General features: G+C 36.1%; 1 protein-coding gene across 1 annotated transcript in view; it reads left to right on the forward strand.

Annotated features, from left to right (window-relative positions):
• The window catches only part of Hr51 (photoreceptor-specific nuclear hormone receptor 51), a 70,230-nt gene that overhangs the window by 25,159 nt on the left and 18,620 nt on the right, over nt 1–26,451 (forward strand). Inside the window, exons 2-3 of the mRNA XM_074142802.1 lie at nt 253–451; nt 14,475–14,578. Coding sequence (XP_073998903.1) covers nt 253–451; nt 14,475–14,578 — 303 coding nt within the window. The remainder of the gene's footprint in view (nt 1–252; nt 452–14,474; nt 14,579–26,451) is intronic.

Consider the following 26,451-nt stretch of genomic DNA (forward strand, 5'->3'; position numbering starts at 1 on the left):
TGTCTTTAGATATATCCCAGTTTTGTAGCATAATTAATGTGGATTTGAATTTGACTCGATAGCTTTCCTTAAATTCTCCTTCTGATACTTTCTTTCTTTCTAAGGTCATTATATCTTTTTAAAAGTTTTGAATCTAAGCACGAGCCATTTCAAGAAAATCTTTCTTTTACCATTTCACATACATCTTTAGATTATTTGATACCAAGCTCGTAACTGAATATCAATTAAAAACCAATGTGGTTTATGTTTCAGAAACAAACCGTTGGAGCTGTACGACAGTAGTGCGAGCCAGCCGATCTCCACCAAGTCAGAGCGGTGGCAAGTTGAAAGGTTTGGGACTGTCCTGCGTCGTGTGCGGAGATACCAGCTCTGGCAAGCACTACGGCATCCTGGCGTGCAACGGTTGTTCTGGGTTTTTTAAACGTTCTGTACGCAGGAAACTCATCTACAGGTTTGTTAAGAATTAGCTGATTTTTTACTGCATGCTGGGCGAGGGTGGAACAGTCGATTTAGGGCAACAACTCCAAAAAGAGTCAAAGAGTCAAAGGTTTAAGGGTTTTTTTTTGGGTCAAATTATTGAATTGAATGTCATTGAACTTCAGACCGGTAGTTTAAGCGTTAAGTTTAAAGCAAATCGTGGTTGGTTTATAAAAAAAAACGTTTTGAGGCTCTGGGTTAAGCATATTTATGGGAAACTTAATGCACTTTCGTTCGGGATAAGCAGATTTTTAAAATATTGTTCCTCTGTGAAAAACCTTGGTATCACTTTTGACCAAAACCTATTCTGGAAAAACCATGTTTCCCCAAATCTCTCGACACCAATTAAGACCCGGCAACTCCTGTTTCCTCTCTTATTTTCCCCCCATTTCGACTATGGTTGCTTAATGTATGGCGGTCTTTCTGGTGATCCTCCTCCTTCTGGTGAAGCGCCTCATGAACTGCTTTATAAGATTTATTTTCAGCATTTCCAGAGACTCCCGCATTTCGCACTACTACGATGAGTTAAAGAGGCTTTTCCCCTGTCTATCGCCGCCAGTATTTTTTGGCTTCTTTCCTTTTTCAAGTTATCCAGTCTCAAAGGCCATCCTATATTTTTCAACTCTTTAAGTTTAAATCCTCGATCCATTCCCGTAATACTAGATCTCGTTCCTCTGATCTCTATATTCCCTCACACCGTACCTCATCCTTCCTTATACGTGCTACCTCTCTCTGGAACTTCTTGCCATCATCTGTCCGCCATGCTCCTACCCTTTCTATCTTTAAATCCCGTCTATTCAGTTATCTCCTTACTAGCCAGCTTCCTCCGAAATTTTAATTATTTTAATTTATTTCCTTAATTTCTGCTGTTATTTTTATTTTCACTTTTTGTAAATACTTACGTATTTTTTCTGTTTAATCACAGGCCAAACTATTAAGGCCTCTAATTGTACCTGTTTTTATTCTTAGGGGACAATTGTCCCAGAATAATAAATTTCTTTTCTATTCTATTTGTAGTAGTAGAAAAGTCACAACCGTTTTTATGGTAAAAAACAGGAATATCGACGGAAAAGTTAAAAATGCACATATCTTGGACACTATTGAGAATCGAGAAATTAGTTCTGGGATTTAAATTTGTTAACTTATTCTGCATATTTAATTTTGATGTCACAAAAAATATGCATACATTTATTGTTTTATTTATTTCAAACTCAAGCTGTAATTGTGTACTCTCACTACATTATTTTAATGTGTTTTTGTATTCTTTTGTCTGTAATTGTAAACCAAACTCCTTCTTGAAGGAAAAACTTATTCCCACATGCTGTAAATTAAATATTAATGACTAAATAATCAATTTTGAACATCCTCTGCTATTTCTGCGAATATTTTCCAGTTTTATCAACTACATAATCGTACTGTTAGTTAGGATTAAATATTAGGAATTCGAAGAGAAGTTGCTTAACGGTATTACTTTCTTGTACAATAGTTACCAAAGATTAAATTATTGATCATCTCCGCTAAGTAGTAAGATTACGAACAAGAGAGTAAAATTTCTTGTATCGTGCGGGCTTGATTAAGATTTGAATAATAGATCGGAGTGAATGGTACTGATACAGACGTAGTACAGAGTAACTCTTATACGGCCTAGAATCAGTAAACTAGTATTTGGAGTTGGTAGTTGTAGGAATAATACGAGTACTTGGCTGAACCCCACTATTCAAGTCTGCGTAAGACCAAATCGATTTCAGTACAGCGTTGTATATAAGTACTTGGTTGTTTTGCTTCAATTTTGATTGTCTTTCAAAGTTTTTGTCTGTACGTTGTAGTGGTTTTTTTGAGCTTAAAACTTATTATGTGTGGGTTCCATGTAAAATGTTTGTCCATAGCAGTACCGTGGTATCGTATAATATCAGTACAACGAAATGAAGTCCTGTTGTAGTAAACTTGTAGTGAAAGGCACTTCTGACAGGGTAGGTTCTGGACACTTTTAAGCGGTTTCTTTTATTTTCCATTTTTGGATCCATTCTTCTAGAGAAGCATATGGATTGATGAACTGGGTCTGAAATAGAAGAGAGTGACGATTGAGATACAAGGTGTGGGTGGCTATGAAATAACGAGACTATTGCTATAAAAAAAATTATTTTAAATTTAAACATATTTAGTTATCATCACCTTCAATATACACCTTTCCCCTATCCCTACAACGCTCCATGCGAATTTACCATTGTTCGAAACAGTGCTGGAAGTCTTTTTCTGTCAGCTCCTGCATGACGCGTGCCGTTTTTTTCTTTCACAGCTTCAACGGACTGAAATCTCGTGTTCCTTTTAATGCAGATTTGACTTTGGGGGAACAGATAAAAGTCAAATGGGGCCAGGTCTCAGGCGAATAAGGCGGATGGCCTAAAACTGGGATGTTGTTGTACTTGGCTAGAAACGTCTTGACAGACAATGCAGTGTGAGCCGGCGCCGTTGTCTTGATGGAGAACCCCGTGACTTGTTCTTCCACAAATCGGGTCGTTTTTTCCTTACTCTTTCACGGAGTTGAACAAGCATCTCACGGTAGTAATGTTGATTAATTATAATCGATATTTTTATCCGTTTTGGACGTGGAAGGGCGACCCGGATGGTCATCATCTCCGACGTCTTCTCGGCCATCTTGGAAACGCTTGAACCACTCTAAAACTTGCGCACATGATAAACATTCATCGCCATAAACTTATTTTAATAAAAGATAAGTTTCAGTAGCGGTTTTATCAAGTTTTGATGTGAAATTTCACGACAATTCGTTGTTCTACTACATGTGTAGTATCATGTTTTCGGCAAAACGAAACTAACACCTCTTACACAAACGACGATTCCGGTCAGACAGATTTCTCTACAAACACGTGAGAAGCTGCAATCGAAAGAGAAGGCTTTACGCTGTATAGCTGTTGGTCGTTAGAATTTGGCGCATGCGTAGTTCTTCTGTAGCATCATCAGTCTCGTTATTTAATAGACACACCTCGTATGTGGGTGACTTGAAAGTTCTGAAGTGAATATTACAGCAGAAAACTAAGGCAGTAGTGTTTCGTCGAGGGCGTAAAAAAAAAACATATGAAACACCTCATGTTTAAAAACACAAAAAAAAATTGAATTAGCGGTAAATTATAAATATTTGGGAGTGGTTTTTGCCTCGTCAGGGAAATTTAATCAGAATGTTGATCCCGTAACTAAAAATGCTATGATAGCGGCAGCAAATGTCAGACGCATCTTAAGTAAGGCAAAATCTAAATCTTTTTGACACAGAAATGATGCTCAGTAATTCTATGGTTACGTCCGTTTTACTTACCGCCGCTGAAATTTGGGGTCCGTTACACTGTCATAGATTGGAAATGGAATTAGGATTGAGGCATGTGGAAACTGAAGTGATAAAACGCATGCTTGGTTGGCTACACAAAATGATTACTACGCCACCATCTAGGTTACCCAAACTGTTTTACGAGTACAATAGACTTAAAGCGGTTAACACTTGTGAGCGTAATGATCTGTCCTACAAACTGGTTCAGTCAAATTAAACCTAAATTAGATATGGTGGGATCAGGATGGGTTTTGGATCAAGATAGCCAGACGTTGCTAAGGGAAACCTCGAATATAATTGAACGGTATGTAAACCACCATAAGTCGTTAGATATTGAGGCAGTTATTATAGTCAAATTACAATACGAGGGTCATTTGAAAAGTCCGTGCAAAGTCAGAGAGATAGCACCACTGGCGCGTATCGAGGTTATGTTTAGTTAGTAGCATCTCTTGGAAGAACACACACCAAGTTTCAGCCAGATCGGTCTATTTCTTTGTGTTTGGCATTCGTTTGAATCGAGGAAGTCGAGTGATTTTCAAAAAAATGGACGAAAAAGAATTTCGTGTGTTGATTAAACACTACTTTATGAAAGGCAAAACGCCTCAGGAGACTAAAGAGAAGCTTGATAAACAATATGGTGACTCTGCACCTTCGATTAGAACAGTTTATAAAGTGATTTCAAAATTTTCGGAGTGGCCATATGGGCAAAAAGTGACGCTGAACGTTCTGGACGCCCTGTTGAGGTTACTACTCCAGAAATCATTGATAAAATCCATGATATGGTGATGGATGACAGAAGAGTGGAAGGTGCGTGAGATTGCTAGTGCTGTGGGCATCTCGAATGAACGGGTACATAATATTTTGCATCAACATTTGGACATGACAAAGCTATCCGCAAGATGGGTGCCGCGATTGCTCACGCTTGACCAAAAACGAAATCGTGTGAAGTGTTGCAAGGACGGTTTGCAGCTGTTCCAGAAGAATCCGCAGGACTTTAAGCGTCGTTTCGTTACTGTGGATGAAACATGGATACATCACTACACTCCTGAGACCAAAGAACAATCTAAACAATGGGTTACCAAGGGGGAATCTGTGCCAAAAAAGGCGAAGACCGTTCCTTCGGCCGGAAAGATTATGGCGACTGTCTTTTGGGATTCGCAAGAAATAATCCTCATCGACTATCTGGGAAAGGGTTAAACTATTACAGGTGCATATTATTCATCGTTATTGGACCGTTTGAAAACCGAAAAACGCCCACGATTGGCCCACAAAAAAGTCCTTTTCCATCACGACAACGCACCAGCTCACACCTCAGCAGTTGTGGTCGCAAAATTAATGGAAATAGGGTTCCAACTCGTTTCACATCCCCCCTATTCTCCAGACTTGGCTCACTCGGACTACTATTTGTTCCCCAATATGAAGAAATGGTTGGCGGGAAAAAGATTTTATTCAAACGAGGAGGTGTTTGCAGAAACGAATGGCTATTTTTCAGACTTGGACAAATCCTATTATTCGGAAGGGATCAACAAACTAGAGCAGCGTTGGGCGAAGTGTATAAGCCTAAAAGGAGACTATGTTAAAAAATAAAAAAGGTTTACCCCAAAAAATTAAGTAGTTTTTATTTTTGCACGGACTTTTCAAACGACCCTCGTACTTATTACCGAAATCAAACAACTTTTGGTTTGGAAGAACAATATTCACATTTTGCCCAAAATATAGTTAAAAGGAGCTTGATTAGCCAATTGAGAATTAATAATTATAAATACTTTAAACTATATTCCAATGGCGTACCCTATAAATTCGAAGGGTCAGAGAATTGTTCAATATGTAAATGCCAATTGACAGAATATTTAGAACATTTTTTGATACAATGCCCTTTCTATGAACTACTAAGATTGCAGTATCTGGCAAAGTATATGAATGGGGTAAATGTCAAAATGGCTAATGTAAGAAAAATGCCAGAAATCAAAGATCAGGCGAATGAATTTACTTATTTATTATTACTTCTTTTAAAAATTAATGGGGAAATAATTCATTTGTTTTTACATAATTATAAAACTAAACTTCTTTGTATAAGATAATTGTATCTTAGAACAAATAAAATAAGTCTATGTCTATGTCTTATGAATAGAATGGGACCAAGAATTCCTTGAGGTACACCAATCGTCACAGGGTAAAAGGACAGCTGACCTACACTACCGTAGACAAATAGACTACAATAAATAGGAACGAAAATGGGCGATTTCAATTATATTACTGTAAGCTGAAGAAGTGCTAGGTACCAGATGATGAGATAGAGAATTCTTTATGTTAATAGCGGTACCTCTGTGAGCGGTCAGTTCTGTAGATAGTGTAGTCCTAAAATAGTTAAGTACGATCTACTTCTGAATTACGAAAGCAAGAAGAATAATAAGAGGATTAATGAATGTCTTAGATTCGTTGAAGTAATATCATTAGAGGTAGAAGTAGCAGGAATGTATGCAATCTGGCACGGCGCTTATTTCGCAAACCGGTCGTAGGAGGCAATTTGGCGCTCTTGTACGTAGTTGTTGAGATAGAGGCAGGATAGGATAGGAGGGATGGTGTAATTGACTAAACCTCTATAGATTCTTGTTTTCTGTTCCTTTTTGTCCTGTTCCCTGAACTGAAATTACACAGCGTAATTTCTGTGGAGAGGAGGAGCTAGACAAATTACACATTAAACTTCGGTAATATAGTATTTTAAAAGTAAAGAAAAATTTTAGCTTCTTGCTAACTAACACAAGGCGAACAAACAGCTGATAGTATAATCGTTAAAAATAACTTTTTTGATAACTCAGGGAACCATAATATAAGTTTCATTGTATGACAATCAGTAAGTTGTAATTCCCTTCATATTATAATATAAGGGAGAGGGGGGCCCATTTGAACAGATTTAATTTCTCGCCAAATATTTAAAACATTTATGATTGGTAATTTTCTCCACATGTTGTGGTAGACCTGCTGTATAATTGACAGAGTTTCCCTTCGTTTTCATTGTTTGGTAAAGTCAGAATTGAGGAATGTTATATTTCGTAAGGTGGAAGTAAAATTATTTGTTGCAGCTTTGGAAGTGTATTGTGAAGATTGTAGTTGACACAAGGTGTAAATATTGTTAGTCTATACTATCATTTGTAATTCGTATTTTCAAATCTAGTATTTACAAAATTCTATTTGCTTGCAAAAAGTGTTGGATATTATATATTCTTTTATGGAAGGAGAGGGGGCCCATTTCAACATCACAGTTAAAATGTGCCCTACCGACCTGCAAGTTTGTGACTTTTTTTTTTTGTTTAATCGCAGAGAAGGGGAAAGTGGTCCAAAGCTACATTAAGAAGCGCAATAAACCGAATATCTCGTCCAAACTTCCTAAACCCATCATCCCGATCCCTTAGGGTACAACATGCCGAACTGAGTCATTCTTGATTTTTGAACTAGATTTCAGTGGTTTAAAAGAGAAAGTAACGTAGTAGTGAGAGAAATAACTGATAGAAGGTAGATTCAGAGTAAAGTAATATCATTTCTTTCTATTTTATATTGTGTTCAAAGCTACCCCACCAGTGGGGCAGATATTAACATTTGACACAACATTTTTAAATTAAAAAAATATAGATATGTTTGTAAAGTACTAACTATTTATTGGTATAGATAGATCTGTTCAGAAGACTTGAAAGTTGTAGAAAACAAAATAAAAAGGTTCAATAATACGATTCTGGTGCACTCTGTAACAGAAAATGTAAATTCTGTTCAAATGTGCCCCCCTCTCCACTATCAAAATCAAAATTTTCAACTGGAAAAGTTCCAAATCCATATTGTTAGGTCCTACTTACACCAAATATAGAATTTGACCTTTTCCGTAATTTCACGCTTTTGAGTTTTGCTAAATCCAGATAATGCCCGATTAATTTCTAAAAAAAAAATACTTTTTGATACTCAGAAGCCCCCCCAATAAAACATGACTACCGGTGAAAATTCACGACACCAAAATCTATTAAGATTGTAATGCTTGCTTTCTTACAAGTTGGAATGGGAAAGGTATTAGGAAATGTGGGAGTATGGTGCGATGTGTGGCGGGAGGAGAATTGATTGGACTGCTAATGTATTGCGAGATTTGTGGCACGTCGCTGTTTGCTGGCGCGCCCTTTAATTGATTGTGGCGCACACATGCCACCTGCTGGCTCCCCCCCCCCCCCCACTACGCCATACTCCTGGCCACGCCCACGCTCCCCACCTCTCCCCACTGCCACGCCCACTGGCGAGTTTTGCTGTTCACAGCCACTCTATGATCCAGATATTTACTCTGACGTACTTTTTAATATTTTAATTCTGCCACAATTTATTGACTATAATTTCCACATCCGTAGCTCTTTTGTTATCGTGATAGCTCGCACAATTCGGGAACCAATTCGAAATGCAACACTTCTTCAATGTACATAAAGCATTACCTTTTTTTTTGCAAATCTTTTCCTACGAGAAACTGAGATTGACCGAAAGTGTTTTGAGTTTTTAAAGTATACCCACTTTTTATCTCAAGTGACCATTCGCTTTATAAATTGGAGATCATTTGGTATGTAGAGGAGACACTCCTCAGCAGACGCCAGCTTTAGTACTTGTTCGTGGATCAATTTCAACAGCTTCTCATGAAAACCGGAGCTTCAACGAATCGATCATATCTCATTTCCTGAAATATTTTAACCAATACTATACAACAGAAATTAACAAAATATAGGTCTCTTTAACTTTACAAATTTTTCTAGCTTTGCTGTAAAGCTTTTTATATATTTAAAAAAAAAAATCAACTCAGAACTCTTCAAAAAAACTGTTCCATGCTAAAAGTGAATGTCAAATAATTAGTAAGAAGAGACCAAATTACAATTTTAACACTCTGTTTACTTAATAATATTTAAACAGTTAATTTAACAAAATAGAAGAAAAACGATGACTTTTGTTAGCCTAATATTATAAAGAAGGCAGGAGAGTAAAGTATTTGGAAGAAAGTCACTTTAAATGGCCAAGTATAATCCTTAAAAAGTCAATAGACCTGCGCAAAGTATTTCTCAAAAAATTGGTTTTGTAAAGAAAGCGGAACAATTCTCTAGAACAGGGGTCGGCAACCTATTTTAAATAGGGAGCCATTTCTCCTTAAAAAATTTCAATAAATCTTACCAAGAGCCGCAAGGATGATAGTGTAAATAACTTTGTATAGATCATTTGTACATACAAATTATTATTTTATGATATTCAATAACATTTAAATAGTGGCCTCTAATTTCGATGGGGAGGACAGAGCGGTCCTTTTAGCCCTAAAATGCATTGCAAATATGGCGATTAAGAATGTAGTCCTTTTTATCGATTCGCAGGCCGCGATAATGGCACTGACTAGGGCTGCGACCGACTCCCACGACATAATTCAATGTCGTAAAATAATTAACGGCCTCATCGAGGAAAATGTGAGGGTAATTTTACAATGGATCCCCAGCCATTGCGGCCTCAGCGGGAATGAGGAAGCTGACAGACTCGCCAAGCTATCAGCAAATATGACACAGCCTGAATGGTCCATTCCTTTTGAGACCACAAGGCGAATTTGCCGGACAAAAGCCAAAAAGAGAACAGCGGAACTGCATAATACACTATCAGAGGGCAAACGATGGGCTATCTTGAGGGAGAATGTGCTGCCAATGAACCTGCCTCGGAGCGTAGCGGTGGCCTGTTTTCGTTTGGTCACTGGACACGATTACCTGCAGGCACACTTATTTAAGATCGGGGTAGTTGACAACCCGAACTGTGTGCTTTGCGGGAACGGGCACATGACAGGAGACCATCTTTTTGAGTGCGAAGCCCTGTCCCATTTGACTGCGACTACGAGCTCTCTTCAAGAGCGAAAATATATTGGGCTGCGAGACATCTAATGGCCGAGCGCCAATGATGTATGGCATTAGAAAAAAAAATAATAATAATAACATTTAAATGTTTTATGTATTTATTTTCACATTTTGTAAAGTAAATAAACAAATAAATAATAACTTAACCTGTGTTTGAGTGAAAATGGCGGCAGTCCTAAATATTTCGTACTGTATTTTAATATAATTCTATTCAATTTCTAACCTATCGCATTTAAAATTCTTTTTGAAAAGGTATCTTTACTTTAATAAATGAAGTTTTCATTTGTTTCAATAAATTTAAAATAAACAATTTATTTATTTTGGACAGGCTGAAGAGCCACACAATCTGGATAAAAGGATCGCGGGTTGCCGACCCCTGCTCTAGAAGATGGAAAAAAACTGAAAAAAATCGATTTAGTAAAGTTGTACTTTAATTGACTAATTTCGGCCAAAAACTTAAGATGATTTTATTAAAATCCATTTGCGACGATAATACCAAAATGATATACCAAGTTTACGTCTTCTGTGACTTTTCACTTTTGAAATATTTTGTTTAAACACCACGTTTAAACCAAGGTCCTTTCAAAAGGACTCCAACATAATTATTACGGGTTAACAATCAATTTCAAAAAGTTAAGAGGTAATGCGAGGAAAGTTATGGGTATTTTTTTTTTTCAAGTATTCTTTATGTATAACTACCAAATTAGGTATAGTGGACGGAGGGAACTAGCATTGGAGCAGTTTTTGAGAAAATAGTGATTAAAAAAACTGAGAAATTGCATCAGGATGTCGCACTTAGGATTCCGAATCATTTGCGACACAAATGCAAAAACGGAATTCTTAGATTGCGCAATCTGATATTTTTTCGTGTTTTTTGAGTTGTCAAAATTTGTATTTTAGTAAGAGATTACTAAAATTTGTGACTATCATAATACTTTTCGTTTGCTAAGAGTAATCGCAAGGTAAAGAGAAATCTGGCACTCTGAGGCCAAATGATAATTTCAGAAAGAAGAATAATAAGGGATGATCCTGGGGCCTTGTAAGGAGGGCGGACTTTATTCACTATACTGCCTTGGAAGGAGACGGTGCAATAAATTCACTAGGCCTTGGCAAACATGTCTATTAGGAATAACAGAAATATTATTTGAAATAATACTTATATTAAAACTGTCCGGTAGGACAGTTGTATAAGGGTTGATCGTCAAAAACTGCACGAAAAAGCGTAACGTTGAAAAACACCCAACTTTGACAATTTTTTTCTCTTTTTCTATAAAAGATTAAATTCCCAAATTTTCTTTAAAATATAGGGCAAATCCTCCTTTACTGCTGCAATTTTTTTTGCAACAATATAGATTAAATAGATTTCGAGAAATACGTTGCTGAAAATGGGCAAAAACGACATTTTTAGAAAATGTTCATGTTCTTGTTCTTGTTGTTCGTCTTCTTGTTACCTTTTTTTGTAAACAACGTAGCGCCTAAACGTGCGAACCGATTTTCATAAATTATAAAAAATAATAACAATAATGATTAATGTCTAACGCATCTTCAAAGATACTAATGACCGTGGTAGTTGATGCGCCATTTAATAATAATAATAATAATAATAATGCTAGGGGAGTAAGAGAAAGAACAAATAGATTCTGCAAAGGATCAAACTAAGAAGGATAGCTAAGAAGCAAGCTTCCTGAAGTTCCTGAGTTTCAAAACAACTTGAGCATTTACTTGAAAGTATGTCTGCTCGGAGACCAGAAAACCTAGCATGGGCAATGCGGATGTACTGACCTAGGTAGTAGATACACATTGCCCAACTCTCTGAGCGCAAAAACGCTGCTTAGAGCGAACCATTCTGCCTATTTTGTATCAGTAATTGCACATAAAGGTAAGCCCAGTCGGCTCACCTACTAACCAAACCCATAGTTCCATTCTTCGTGACTAAATTCTTTTGTACACCTTTTAGCTTAGACGTACCCTTTCGAGTCCTTCCAGTTCTTATCTGCCCAAAAATTGCTTTGTGACGGTTACCACTGACTTGAGACCAAAAAATTATGTAAAGGCTCTCCTCATTTGTCTGCCTTATATCCTGGCAAGTCCAGAAGTACTTCCACGTTTCCTCTCTGATCAAGATCATGAAGATTCTCCATAAATTCACCATCAACTTTGAAGAAAAATGTAAACTAATTTGAAGCTCCAGCAGGGCTTGATCAAAAACCTAAAAGGCAGCTAACGACTATCAAAAAGATCGCATCAGCTTTTGCCACCATCCCTTATTCTTATAATTGAATTCATCTAAAAAAGGGAACGTCACTTCAACCCCAAAAATATAAAACCAAGAAGAGCTAAGAAAATTAGTATAGTGAAATTAAAAGCCTTCCAGGCTGAAAACAATGAAATCACCGGTAGGTTAGGGGAAACGGTGGAAGGTTATAAGTACTTGAAGGATATAAAACTGGTTAGATTGGTAGCAATGGCAAAACTTTAACCAGTGTCTTTAGTTAGACATTGGTAGCATTGCGGAAGTAAAAGAAGGGAGAAATGGGACAGAGAAACCCAGCAAAAGCAATGTAACTGCTTAGAAGCTATTTTTCTATAAAAAAGGGATCAAGTTGGCTTGATAAATCCAAAAGCATTTTGCGGGTAGTTTTTGATTGAAATGAGAAGGAGGGTTTTACCAAGAGCCAGGTTATAGAGGAATCATGCTAAGTAGTGGTAGTATGAGAGAAGCGTACATACGCGCTCAAACACACATTCACAAAGAGGTGCTTTAAAAGGGCTTAGAGAATTGAAACATCCCTCCCAAGGGACTTGCAGGAGATTGATTCTGTTATGTGCTTTACTGTGCAGGGAGAGACTTTTTGGGTGGTGTACACAGATACTACCCCGAGTAGGATCCAGTCACCAGTGCACCTGCTACCATCCCCTCCCCCAACACGCACACACACAGCTACATAAACCGGAAGCATTAATAAAACACTTGGGTAACTCCGGGGAAGACCTATCAAGCCGCAACCTTTTAAATAACAACACACTGTAGCTCCATCTACGAAGAAGAAGACAAGCCAATCTCCCATTGTTTACACTCAAAGACGAGTTTTTTTGACTTTACCACAACTTCTTTGCTAGTTTTTCTCTTGCCCTCGTAAAAGGAAGTAGTGCATTCGGACAAATTTGCAAATTCTATTACTCACCATAAATAATATGATGATATCTTGTGAATCCGGTTAAAGTACTTTTAGAAACTAGATGAAATGGTGTTGGTATAACTCAAAAACGAAAAATCTGGTACGAACATGAGTTTTTCTTACTAAAATCTCAGGCTTCCAAATTTTAAAGCATTTCTTTTTTGTCTAAAAAAAAAAGTTTCAACTAAAAGTTATAGATATATGAGAGTGTAACCATAAATGCGAAGTTTAGAAAAAATTGTAGACGCCATTTTCGAGAAAATGTCGGAAAAGTTAAAAAAAAATAAATTTCTGTTAAGTTTTCTTCAAACTCAGAATTCTAGCAAGACACTTAATCCTTGTTAGTTTCATTCATATAACCAGTAGGATCATATAAATACATATAACCAGTAGGATCACATAAATACATATAATCAGTAGGGTCATATAAATACATATAACCAGTAGGATCATATAAATACATATAACCAGTAGGATCATATAAATACAAATGAACCAGTAGGATCATATAAATACAAATGAACCAGTAGGATCATATAAATACATATAACCAGTAGGATCACATAAATACATATAATCAGTAGGGTCATATAAATACATATATCCAATAGGATCACATATATACATATAGTAACCAGTAGGATCACATAAATACATATAACCAATAGGATAATATAAATGCATATAACCAGTAGGATCATGTAACTAGTAGGATCATATAAATGCATATAACCAGTAGGATCATATAAATACATATAACCAGTAGGATCATATAAATACATATAACCAGTAGGATCATATAAATACATATAACCAGTAGGATCATATAAATACATATAACCAGTAGGCGCCTAAAACCAATTACAAAATTTAAACTTGCTGCGCAACTGCTTCTGAGTTATGTTCACCTTACATACACTTACACTGAAACATTTATTTCGTCCTAAGACCATTCCCTTAAGGACATCGAGAAAAATACATAAAATACAATAAATTAATATGAACTCTCTTTGCTAAACTGATGTACCTTTACAAATATTTACTATTGGGTTTTTAACTAACTGTTAAATTAAAAAATAATAAATATAACATGTCATCTTTGACGTGCCATCAAAATAATTGTACAATTTAGTATTAAATGTTGCTATTAGTTTAATTGATTAAAGATGGAAATAAAGAGATTCAGAATAAAGAGGATTGAATTTCAGAATTGAGTGTTAACTTTACTGGTGTTTTTAACATCTAACTGGGCCTTACTGCCTAATATATCAAGTAAATACCGCGGGCGTTGATTCCTGAAGAGTATGTACGAGTAATTTCCAAATAAATTCTTTATTCTGTGCTTTACATTCAGGAAATCAAGAAGTATGAAGTGAAGGGTAATATATTTATCTCTCCTTACATTCAAAAAATAGAGATATACTAAGTTTAAATACCTCCTTTTCATGTACAGGGGAAATCACGATATAACCATACGAGAATTTCACACCTACTTATTTTCAATAGATTCAATTGCTGAACTCTACTTTATTAGACGTGTACTTGTTTGGTTACCAATTGAACTGGATGTTGTTGTTACAGATGCCAAGCAGGGACAGGTCGCTGTGTTGTGGACAAAGCGCATAGAAACCAGTGCCAAGCATGCCGACTCAAGAAATGCTTGAACATGGGTATGAACAAAGATGGTAAGCACTTTTTAATCTTTATTGTTATTTACTCTTATTGTAACATTCAAATTATTTTTACCTTCTTATAAAGGTAAGTTATTGCGATTGGCGGATATTCCTATTGATTTTTTACAGGTATTACGTAAAGTTTTTTGTGTAATATGGATGCCGCAATTTGTTGACCAACTGCTAAACAATAAATAAATGATATTACGAATTATGAAGCAGTATGAGACCGTTTTTAAAAAGATTCCAATAGAGATTTTGGTTTCCTTAGATGAGACCTGGGTTCATGCTTCAAAAAAAACAGCAGTCAAAGCTTTAGAGCCGAGCCGGATGATATGCAGTAAAAGGACGAAGTCAATTTAATCTGCTGAAAAGATATCCTGTGTTCTCCTACAACGTATTATTTTTGTTTTGTTCTGAGGACTTTAAAATACGAATGGTTGAAACATACTCGTACTACCTTATTCATCAGACCTGGCACCCTCTAACAAGATCCCCGGAGCTAAAACAAAAAAAATTGTGGTTGGAAAACATGTGAAGTCTAATATTCAATCAAATTATTTATTGGCTTCAAAAATTTCAATTTTTTTATAGCAAGAGTTCAGCTATTTCACATATTGATCAGTTTAAATACGCTTGAGAAAAAATATAACAAAATAAAGTTTGCAGACTTTAAAGAAAGGTACAGACTGTTCATTTAAAAATAAACATGAATACAAAGTCCTTTTATAATAACAAATAACAGCATTTCTACAAATTTACTTATTCACTTTTATTTATTAATTATTATTAATATATGTGAGACAAACTTAATGTCCATTTGCCAACCACGGCTCAATTTTCTTTTTCAAATTTAAACATATTTTCAAATAAATATGAATAGGCTTTATTTTATTTAAACTAGTACAATTTAGTAGAATGTGTAATTTGTCTACGACTATATATTCCCTTGTAAAATTAAACTGAAGTAAATATTTCTATCTGTAAATAGTAAAAATTTCACCATCCAACAAAAGATGTACAATAGTATCCATCGCTTTATCCAAACCACACAGGGCACAACTATTTTTCTGTTTTAATTCATTTTTTATATTATTTATCATTATTCTTGGGAATTTCTTGTTCATTAACCGTACCTGACATATGATCTTTAAAAATTCAAAGGGGATATTTAAATTTAGATAAGATTGTTCGATGTTAAGTCAAATAGAATTAGTGATAGCAGCCGAATTCTGCAAATCTTTCATGACTGTTATCGATTAACAAAAGTTGCATTGAACTAAAAGGAAACTACGTAGAAAAATAAATCGATTTTTTTTTTTAATAAACAAATCTTTTACTACCAGTCATAAGTTCTTTCCATAACGCCCTTGTACATGGAAATTTATGACGTTTATTTGGTTGATCTAAATAAGTTATAGGGCAGCTCGTATAGTGGAAGAATTGGGTAGGCTTCTCTCTCTAAAGTTCTGTTTTCTGTAGGTAAAGGTCTAAATGAATTGTGAGGTAAAATGTTTTGTAGGAAATTTCGTTCCTAAAAGTGCGGAAAATCCTGAAGGATTTTTTTTTAATATCCATCTATTTTCCGGTAAACATTTATTTAAAGGAGGCACTGGTAACTCAGATTACCTTTGAACTTCCCTTTTAGTACCATTTCAGTGAATTGTATGGTTTTAAGTAGTGAATATCTTGCTTCAACTCAGTGTCTGAACAAAAACGTAAGAACTGTTAACCTATATTTTTACTTTTCGAAACTAAGTCCATTATTATTATTACGAGGGTCGTTTGAAAAGTCCGTGCAAAGTCAGAGAGATAGCACTACTGGCGCGTATCGAGGTTATGTTTAGTTAGTAGCATCTCTTGGAAGAACACACACCAAGTTTCAGCCAGATCGGTCTATTTCTTTGTGTTTGGCATTCGTTTGAATCGAGGAAGTCGAGTGATTTTCAAAAAATGGACGAAAAAGAATTTCGTGTGTTGATTAAACACTACTTTATGAAAGGCAAAACGCCTCAGGAGACTAAAGAGAAGCTTGATAAACATTATGGTGACTCTGCACCTTCGATTAGAACAGTTTATAAGTGGTTTCAAAATTTTCGGAGTGGCCATATGGGCACAAGTGACCGCTGAACGTTCTGGACGCCCTGTTGAGGTTACTACTCCAGAAATCATTGATAAAATCCATGATATGGTGATGGATGACAGAAGAGTGAAGGTGCGTGAGATTGCTAGTGCTGTGGGCATCTCGAATGAACGGGTGCATAATATTTTGCATCAACATTTGGACATGACAAAGCTATCCGCAAGATGGGTGCCGCGATTGCTCACGCTTGACCAAAAACGAAATCGTGTGAAGTGTTGCAAGGACGGTTTGCAGCTGTTCCAGAAGAATCCGCAGGACTTTAAGCGTCGTTTCGTCACTGTGGATGAAACATGGATACATCACTACACTCCTGAGACCAAAGAACAATCTAAACAATGGGTTACCAAGGGGGAATCTGCGCCAAAAAAGGCGAAGACCGTTCCTTCGGCCGGAAAGATTATGGCGACTGTCTTTTGGGATTCGCAAGGAATAATCCTCATCGACTGTCTGGTGAAGGTTAAAACTATTACAGGTGCATATTATTCATCATTATTGGACCGTTTGAAAACCGAGCTGCAAGAAAAACGCCCACGATTGGCCCACAAAAAAGTCCTTTTCCATCACGACAACGCACCAGCTCACACCTCAGCAGTTGTGGTCGCAAAATTAATGGAAATAGGGTTCCAACTCGTTTCACATCCCCCATATTCTCCAGACTTTGCTCCCTCGGACTACTATTTGTTCCCCAATATGAAGAAATGGCTGGCGGGAAAAAGATTTTATTCAAACGAGGAGGTGATTGCAGAAACGAATGGCTATTTTTCAGACTTGGACAAATCTTATTATTCGGAAGGGATCAACAAACTAGAGCAGCGTTGGGCGAAGTGTATAAGCCTAAAAGGAGACTATGTTGAAAAATAAAAAAGGTTTACCCCCAAAAATTAAGTAGTTTTTATTTTTGCACGGACTTTTCAAACGACCCTCGTATTATTATTTCAATTTAAGCGCGTGAACATCTAAGTTTATTGGCGTCCGTAGCTTTTTTCAGTGCACTATCGGCCTCTGGACAATGTTCTCTCGTTACCGGACAGTATGCTGTAAGAAGCTCCTAGGAAGAGGAAATCTAAAGGCTAGCAGCTGGATTCAAACAAGAGGGATCTCTGTGTGGGAATCCAATACGCTAACCGCATAGCTTAATCCTTTCCCTATCTATGCCTATCATTTTTATTTACATCTGTGTATGCATAAGTTTTTTCCGTTTTTTTTGGTAAAAAAAAAAAAAAAAACGCGTAATTTTCAAGGGACATTAATTTTTTTTATTCGAAATATTACTTCGGCTTCTACACATTTCGCCCATCTTTCAAGTATGAATACCATGCCAGAAAACTGCTTGTCTTTTGCGGCAAACCATTCGTCGAGCTGCTCTGCGAGTGCGTGCCCCATTGATGCGAAGAGGTGATAGTCAGATGGCGCCAGGTCTGGGGAGTTCGGTGGGGCGGAAGGATGTCCCATCCAAAAAGCTAATTCAAGGTGTCTTTCACTGGTTTTGCTGTGTGAGACGGCGCATTGTCGTATAACAAAATCACTTTGCAATGTCTTCTGGCCCATTCTAGTCGTCTTTCGATTAATGCGTTAATTAATTAATTAATCATTTGTTGGCGATAGCGTTGTTTTATTAACAATTTCGCCGGGTTTAAAGAGTTCATAATACACAATCCCACCAGACACAGAGCATTGTCTTCTTGCCGAAGCGGTTTTGCCTTGGTGTTGGTGGACCGGCTTTTGCCAGGTGAAAGCCACGATATTTTCCCGCTTCGGTTTTTCCAAATAAATCCATTTTTCGTCACCCGTCACAATTCTTACGTGGCGTTGAAACAGCATTTCACTAGTGACTTTGCGATTTTCCATTTTTGACGTTCATGCAAATTGTGTGGAACCCATTTACCGAGTTTATTGATCTTTCCCATTGCTCATAAACAATCTGCTGATTGTTTCTTGTGATACATCATGTCGTTGAGTTTGAGTTGGGTCATCATCCAATAACTCCTCCAATTACCGGTCTTCGCATTTTTGTGGTCTACCAGAGCGCTCACTGTCTTTCACATTGAAATCACCACTTTTAAATTGTCGAAATCATGTGTCTCACATGTTCTAATATATCGTGTACACCATATATTTCTACCAGCAAACGATGACTTTCATCAGCCTTTTTCTTTTGATTAAATAAGAAAAGCAATGCGTGCCGCAAATGAAAACTGGTTTTAGGATGATTCTGCGAATCTGTTGTATCGACACTTCTTCAGAAGCATAGTTTTTTTTTTTAAAGTAATCAACATTTATTATTATTTTGAAGTTAGAATCTTAAGAGCAGTAGAAAGAGAAAGTGGCCTGAGTCTGCGCACTAAAATTTTTCGCATCAGGCTTTTGGGAGAACTGAAGCTGGACTCTACATTCGCATAATGTACGAGTCTACGATCTGAAACAATGTTAAGCGTCCGTCATTAAAAACATCTGACAGAAATCGGCCTTGAACTGGCAGAGGGTGTTCTCGTAGTGTATTTGATTGTATTAATTGAATAGTGATTTGTTTGTAAGTTTAGCACCAAGTTAGAGTAAATGGTATGGCGGTGTTCTGTGGCGGGTCAGATTGAACGCCACATGGGGAGAGTGTATTCTGGACTTGGTAACAGTTCCACTCTAATAGAATTGATCAGAATTGATTGAACGGTTTAGAGTGTAACAGATGCGACCAGCTCGGCCTCTTTAGTCCATGGATTAACTTCAACTTCTGGCCCCTAACACTTCTTTCTATTTACCAGCTCCACTACAACTAAATATACAGCCCTAATTATCATAATAGAATATCAGTTTAAAAACTATTTAAGCTCTACCAGCTATCGTACACTGGGTAGGCCCAATATCTGACTCACCCAACTTTCTGTCACTGCAGTTATAACAATTGTAACTTACAAAAAAAATTTTTAAACATTTACTTTCTGTTAAATTAAAACTATCCGGTAGGGTGGGGCATGGAAATTTCGTGTTTTGAAAATGAATTAAAACACACTACACGTTTCATTCCACTGTTTGAATTTACACAGTTTTAAACACAATATCTTGTTAAATGTCGCCCTCCATTGTCATTACACTGATTCAGTCGATTTCGGAAGTTTTGAATCACTCTTTCAAGCATATCGATTGGTCCGAAGACCTATGGAACAACAATCGAACCGAAACTGGCAATATCCCGATATCGATATGATTGAAAGGGTGATTCAAAACTTCCGAAATCGACTGAATCAGTGTAATGACAATGGAGGGCGACATTTAACAAGATATTGTGTTTAAAATTGTGTAAATTCAAATTTCCAATGTTGTTGTGGTAGACGGAAAATAAAAATAAAAGTGGAATGAAACGTGTAGCGTTTTTATTTCATTTTCAAAACAGGTAATTTCCACGCCCCACCCTTTATAAGCTTTGATCATGAAAAACTGCACGAAAAGGGGTTATGATTGAAAAACACCCAACTTTGAGATTTTATTGCCTTCAAAATAATGAGCCCATTCAAAAATGGACATAAACGGGATTTTCCGAAGTAATACTTGTTTTTGTTGCTACTTATTATTATTATTTTAAAATTTAAATAAAGCAGGGGGATAGCATTATTAAACAGTCTTCCAAAGTTGTTTACCTCAATATTGCAAAACAGATTGAATACCTGGATTGAATACAACTCAATATTAGGCGAGGAACAGAATGGTTTCCGACCAAAAAGAGGTTGCATCGACAATTTGTTTGTTCTCACTTCAATTACTTCTCTCAGACTAATAAATAAGAAACCGTTTTTTGCAATATTTGTAGATTTCCGGAAGGCTTTTGACCTAATATCTCATAAAACCTTATGGCTTAAATTAATAAAATTGGGAATTGGTTCAAATACAACTAAAATTATTAAGAGTTTATACGATAATGCTAAACTTTGCGTAGCCACCAATCTTGGAAGTACGGCTGATTTTGATGTAACTTCTGGTGTCCTTCAGGGAGAACCACTATCACCGTTATTATTCAATTTATTCATTAGTGATTTTGTTCAGTTTTTTTGAATCTCATGATGCCTCTTTTTTCCCAATTAATAAAAATAATCGCTTGCTCCTTCTGTCTTATGCGGACGATATCGTGTTATTCGCGAGTGCCTTACCAGATGTAATTGAAAAACTCTCAATTCTAGAAAAATATTGTAATGAAAATTCCCTTTATGTTAATTCTTCTAAAACTAAAATTGTCTATTTCTCTAAAAGTACCCGCCCGAAGAAGTTTCGGGGAGTGTTTCTCGCTGGTGAACCGATAGAGATAGTAAATTCAGTGAATTACTTGGGATTGCCATTAAGTGCAACGGGTAAGTTTTTTCAAGCTTGTAAGTATTTCACCGCAAAAGGTAACTTGGCAATAACCCGTGTACACAAACTTTTGATAAAATCCCGTACCCCAGACACAAAAGTTAGAGATAAATTATTGCACGCTTTAATTAGGTCTACTTTGTTATATGCCGGAGAATTGTGGGCATTTAACTACTTTGATGAAATTGAGAAAGTACAGCTGAAATTTATTAAACAAATTTATAATGTCAGTAAATTTACGCCAAATAGTATTGTGCGTCTGGAATATGGACTTGTCCCTTTAAAAGTTAGAATATTTAAAAGTATGGTTACCCTTGCAGTAAATATACTTGGGATGCCCCCAACACGATTGCCTCGTATCTGCTTTGACGCTCTTCTCGCTAGGGAAACTCTTCCGTTTAATAAAATTCAATACAACTGGGTCACCCAGTTTAAATCAATTTTAAGTTCCATAGGGGCTTTAAATTTCATGCAGGGAGATCCCGTTATTCTTAAATCTCAAATTAAAAATTTAGAAAAACAACTTTGGAATGACTGTTTAAGTAGAGATATCGCCTATGTAATTGACCGGTGTAAGTATAATATTTTGTACCGTCACATAAGTAGTCTGGGCAGCAATGAACTGCATCTATCTTGGCTTATTTCCATCAAAAAAATTCGCTTATTATCCCAGCTTAGATTAGCTAACCTCAATAAAACAAAAATCTATTTCAACTCTTGTACTTATGTCTTTGATAGCTCCAATATATGTACTCTATGTAAAAATAACGTTTCAGACACCTTGCTCCACTTCCTTTTCTCCTGCCAGGTCTTTCAGTCATTCCGAACACATAAATTAAATAACTATATTGCAACAGCTTTACCTGAACCAGAAAACTATGTAAACCTATTTTCCATTAACTCTGTAAATCAAATCAATGCTATATGTGATTACGTTAAATTATCTTTACAAATAAGAAGCTTTTTACTTAATGAGTGGTAACTTCTTAAAAAGCTAAGAAAGCTATTGAAAGTTAAGGTCTGATTTAAGACAGAAAGGAAAAGAAAAGCTCTTGGGATGTTCATATAATTTTGTTTTTACGAATTTAAATTTATGTTTTTGCGTATTTATATCTACCATTTATGTATCATTGTATCGATTTATTGTATTTATGTATCAATGTCAAACTCCATGCTAAGGGGATAAGCCCCAAAAGCAGTATGAAATAAATAAAATAAATAAATAAAAAATTTAAATAAAGCAGCACCTAAACGCCCATTTTCATCCATGAGGTGCCATCCGATTCAAAATGTCATGTGCTTTTAGAGGAATCATACTTTAGGAAGGGAGTTTGATTCACTTTTGTGAGATCCTCTCTAAAGCAGTTCTTAATAATTTTCTGATCGCTGATCTGATGTTCGAAAAATATAAAGTATTTTATTTAAATTTTTACCTCATTTTTCCGAACTGATTTCTCTCACTGTTATTAGGGGTTTTCTAAGGGTGCGTTCCACTAAGCGCTCACAACGATCAAAATATACCTTCAACCGTACCACATGACGACCACAGTCATAGTGGTCGTGGCGAAAACATCACTAATGACGTCATTATTTTCACTCACGCGAAGCTCATAACGCCCCACCTTAAGAGCTGGGTCGAAGTGGGCGTTCAGAAATTTGGCGTAATTTTTAAAAGAAAAGATGGCGACTGAAAAAATTAGAATCATGTAAATGAAAGTATTATATCATGTAAATATTTGAATATGTTTCTCGAAAGTCTAAAAAAAAAAAAATAATAAAATGAAAAATTACTTATCCCTTTACATACTAAATCACTGAATAACGATCAATTACACTTTGATAGTTAATAATATGTGGCAACCATACCATCCTTGTTCGGCCCACTGACTTACAAATATATATGAAAAATATTATAAATAGAAAGTGGCAAAGTCAGTGGGATAATATTGATGAAAAACTTAAAGAATTTAAACCATGTTTGCGAAATGCTAAAGTCGAGAACTACCCGCGGCATGAATCAGTAATTTTAACGAGGCTAAGGATTGGGCATACACGTGTGACACATGGGTACCTCCTTATTGCCGAAAGAAGGCCGAGGTGCCCACGATGCCGAGAAAGGCTGACAGTGTCGCACGTGTTGGAAGGGTGTCAGGCACTGCGTAGCCAAAGAGAAAGAGCAGGCCTGCCACATGACCAGCGCGCAATTCTCCAAGAGGGTTCTCCTTATGTAAGGAGGCTATTTGATTTCTTAAAAAATATAAATTATTATGATAAAATTTAGATATAGATTAGGTTAGTTTATAGTTTAGTTCTTATAAAGGGGAAAGGAATATCGAGTACTTTCCCCTTGTGTGAATGAGTAGTATATTGTTTTTAATAGCGTGAGTGTATTTATTGGCGTGAAAGTATTTATTTGCGAGATTGCTATTGATGTAAATGTATTTATAGGCGTGAATGTATTTATTAGCGTGAACGTATTTATTAGCATGAATGATTTTATCAGTGTACGTGTATTTATTGCAAGAATGTTGGTATGACTGTTAGATTTAGGCTTTTAATCCGGGATTGAAAGAAATTTATAAAAGTATTTCAACCCCCCTTAGGTTTAAATTCATTTAGGATTAGGACACTTTTCGAGTGTGCAGGAACATTTGTTAAAAGTACTGCACACTTGAGTTAGATTCTACGAAATAGCCTCCTTAGGATAGACTATATACATGAACTAGATTAAGTCGTTGTTACATATGTCATATACTACTATATAAGTCTTACACACATGTTTATAATTGTTAAAGCAAAACCCAAAGTACTTTTAAATGCATGAATTTTAGAAAATGTCAACTTGTGAACATAAGGGATGGTACCATCGGCGAAACCGCATTCCCCCTCGTCGGCTAGACCGATGATGTAAGAGGGGAGCGCGGTCTGCTTCCGTTTGCCTAGGCTCCACCCTGCCTTGCTGAGCAAGATATGTGTGTGGCAGCCTGATAGGACAATAGGGTACCTTCCTAGCTCTAGTGGCCTTTGAATAAGAAAAGAAAATGTGTAGCAGGCGCTAATGGCCACAGACGTCGATGCGCCCAAAAAAAAAAAAATGTGGCCTAAATTTTCGCTTTTCACCATTGCGATTTTGTAAAATTGCATTCCACTCTTCATCGGAACTAGATGAAGAACTTTCTAAAGCATTATTACGTTGCATTAATAAATATCCAACTGTTGCTCCACTAAAATGTAATATAAAAAATTGAATTTATATATATTTTTTTAATATAGTCAACTTTACCAATAATTAATAAAGTTTATTATAACTGCTTATAAATGGGGTTTAAATTAAAAAATAATGTTTACATGAATGGTTAACTTGAGTTTTCGATTGTAAAGTTCGCAAGCAAGTGGAACGGGCAAAACCGCGGTCATGAGCGTGATCGTTGTGAACGCTTAGTGGAACGCACCCTAAATCCTTTTAACATTCGCCATTGAAGTTTTCACTACCCTCAATGATAGCATTAAAAACACATAAAAATTCATTTTATTTTAGGAAATGTTATAAAAATTTATATAATTCAAGCAATTTTACTGCATTAAATTTTCATTAACAATTTTTAAATGTCACAATCCAAACTACAGCCCTAAATGGATTAAACTGATGGACTTAATTTCTACCTTAAATACATTTGTGGGAGACAACGAGCTTTGCACTGATTACTTCCTAATTTATGTCCTGATCTAGTTAGAGCGATAGTGCTGGGTGCCTTCCGAAGGCCGGGAAATAAAAAGTGAAAGTTTGAAGCAAAAAGTGTAGTTTACGCAGGGTAGTGATTAGTAAGTTGAAAGAAAAACTGTTTGTACTTTTTTCGAAAAAGAAGTGATAAAATGTCTATCGTTAAGTCTATCTGGTGACATCTAAACCGAATTTTAATTTACATCATTCAACAATTCAGAGGCACACCCTCACGCATGCGCTAGACCAAACGCCGCAAGGGTAAGTAACAAGTAAACCATGAATTTAATTGTTACAGAATGCATCAAATTATTACTATATTTTAATGAGTGTAAAGCTCGGGGCGTCACAAAGTTCAGTACTGGCTGAACACGTAGTGATGAGATAATTTGTGATGCTTGTCTCTTTGAAGCTGTTCGTTTATTCTGTCTTGACAAACTCAGGGTTTCACCATCACCGCAAGCGGTTCTCTTGCTTGCATACGCTTACTTTTAATAAGCAAGCATAAAGGCATGGTATAATAGTGTGGCTAGAGTCGCGTGGCTTGAGGTATTGCAACGGTCGACCCTTCTTGTTTCACGCCTCATTAGCCAAGCACGCGCCACTTTACCACGCCAACAAAACTGTTCCTTTCAACCAAGTTGTAGCGATAACAATGTGACGCTTCAAGTTGTCTTTATGTGGCACTAATAATAATTGTCTCTAACTGGGCAAACCTAACACATTGTACCATCATCTTCTCCATAATGAATTCGAAATGAATGCAAATTCTAGTATGAGTACAAAAACATACGGCGTAGTATTAAAATTAGAGAGAATTATATAAGTTGCCGAGATTGAAAAAGAATCGTTTTTAGGGAATATGCATCATCTTTTAAATAATTTCTTTTAAAGCTTTCGGGTGCAGTTGTGTTTTCGAGCTTTTGTTTAAAAACATTCAAATTGAATTAAAGAGGGATACGCTTCTCTTAAAAGTCTTCTGTCTCAGTGAAAGCACATTGAATCTAAATAATATTTAGTAAAAATTCTAAGATAGTTGGAAATCTTAAAATTTGGTAAAAGGGGAAGTTTTGTAAAACTTCAGTATATTTCAATTGGTTGAGTTAGCATAACTCAGAAACTGCACTTCGATATAGTTTAAATTAGATAATTTTCAATTTAATGTTTTGAATGCAGTCTATTTTTAAAACGTTTCTGCAATGATGTGTGCCCTCAGCAGTAACTGACATGAAAAGGTGGTGTACTACGGGGAGGAGTATGATCCTTATGAAGGTTATATTCTGTTATAGCTACAATTAAGGGACTGTAATTGCCTTCTTGACTGAGTTTTTAATCATATCGTCATAAACTTGGTTTAAAGCTATTTTTGTCAGCTCTTTAGTTAGATTTGTATGTGTGCATCATCTCTAATACGATTATAGTCCATTATTCTAGGGATTATAGTTGTTGAATGTGATGTCTGAGAGCGTGGTGTGGAATGCTAAGAATGTATTTTCATTCTGTTCTTCATGTCTCTCTCGCATTGTTTCATTCACTTCAAAAAATACTACAAAGTCTGTCCAGGTTGCATTAGCTTCGCAGTTACTTCTTGTATATGAATTTAGTTTGTTTGTTTTGTGTGTTACTGCCTTGATGTTAGTGCATATTGTCTTTCTTTGGGTATTTTGTACCATGATCTTAATG

This window comes from Rhodnius prolixus, unplaced genomic scaffold (assembly GCF_049639745.1).
Source record: "Rhodnius prolixus isolate KJV_2025 unplaced genomic scaffold, Rpr scaffold_12, whole genome shotgun sequence".
Lineage (NCBI taxonomy): Eukaryota > Metazoa > Arthropoda > Insecta > Hemiptera > Reduviidae > Rhodnius > Rhodnius prolixus.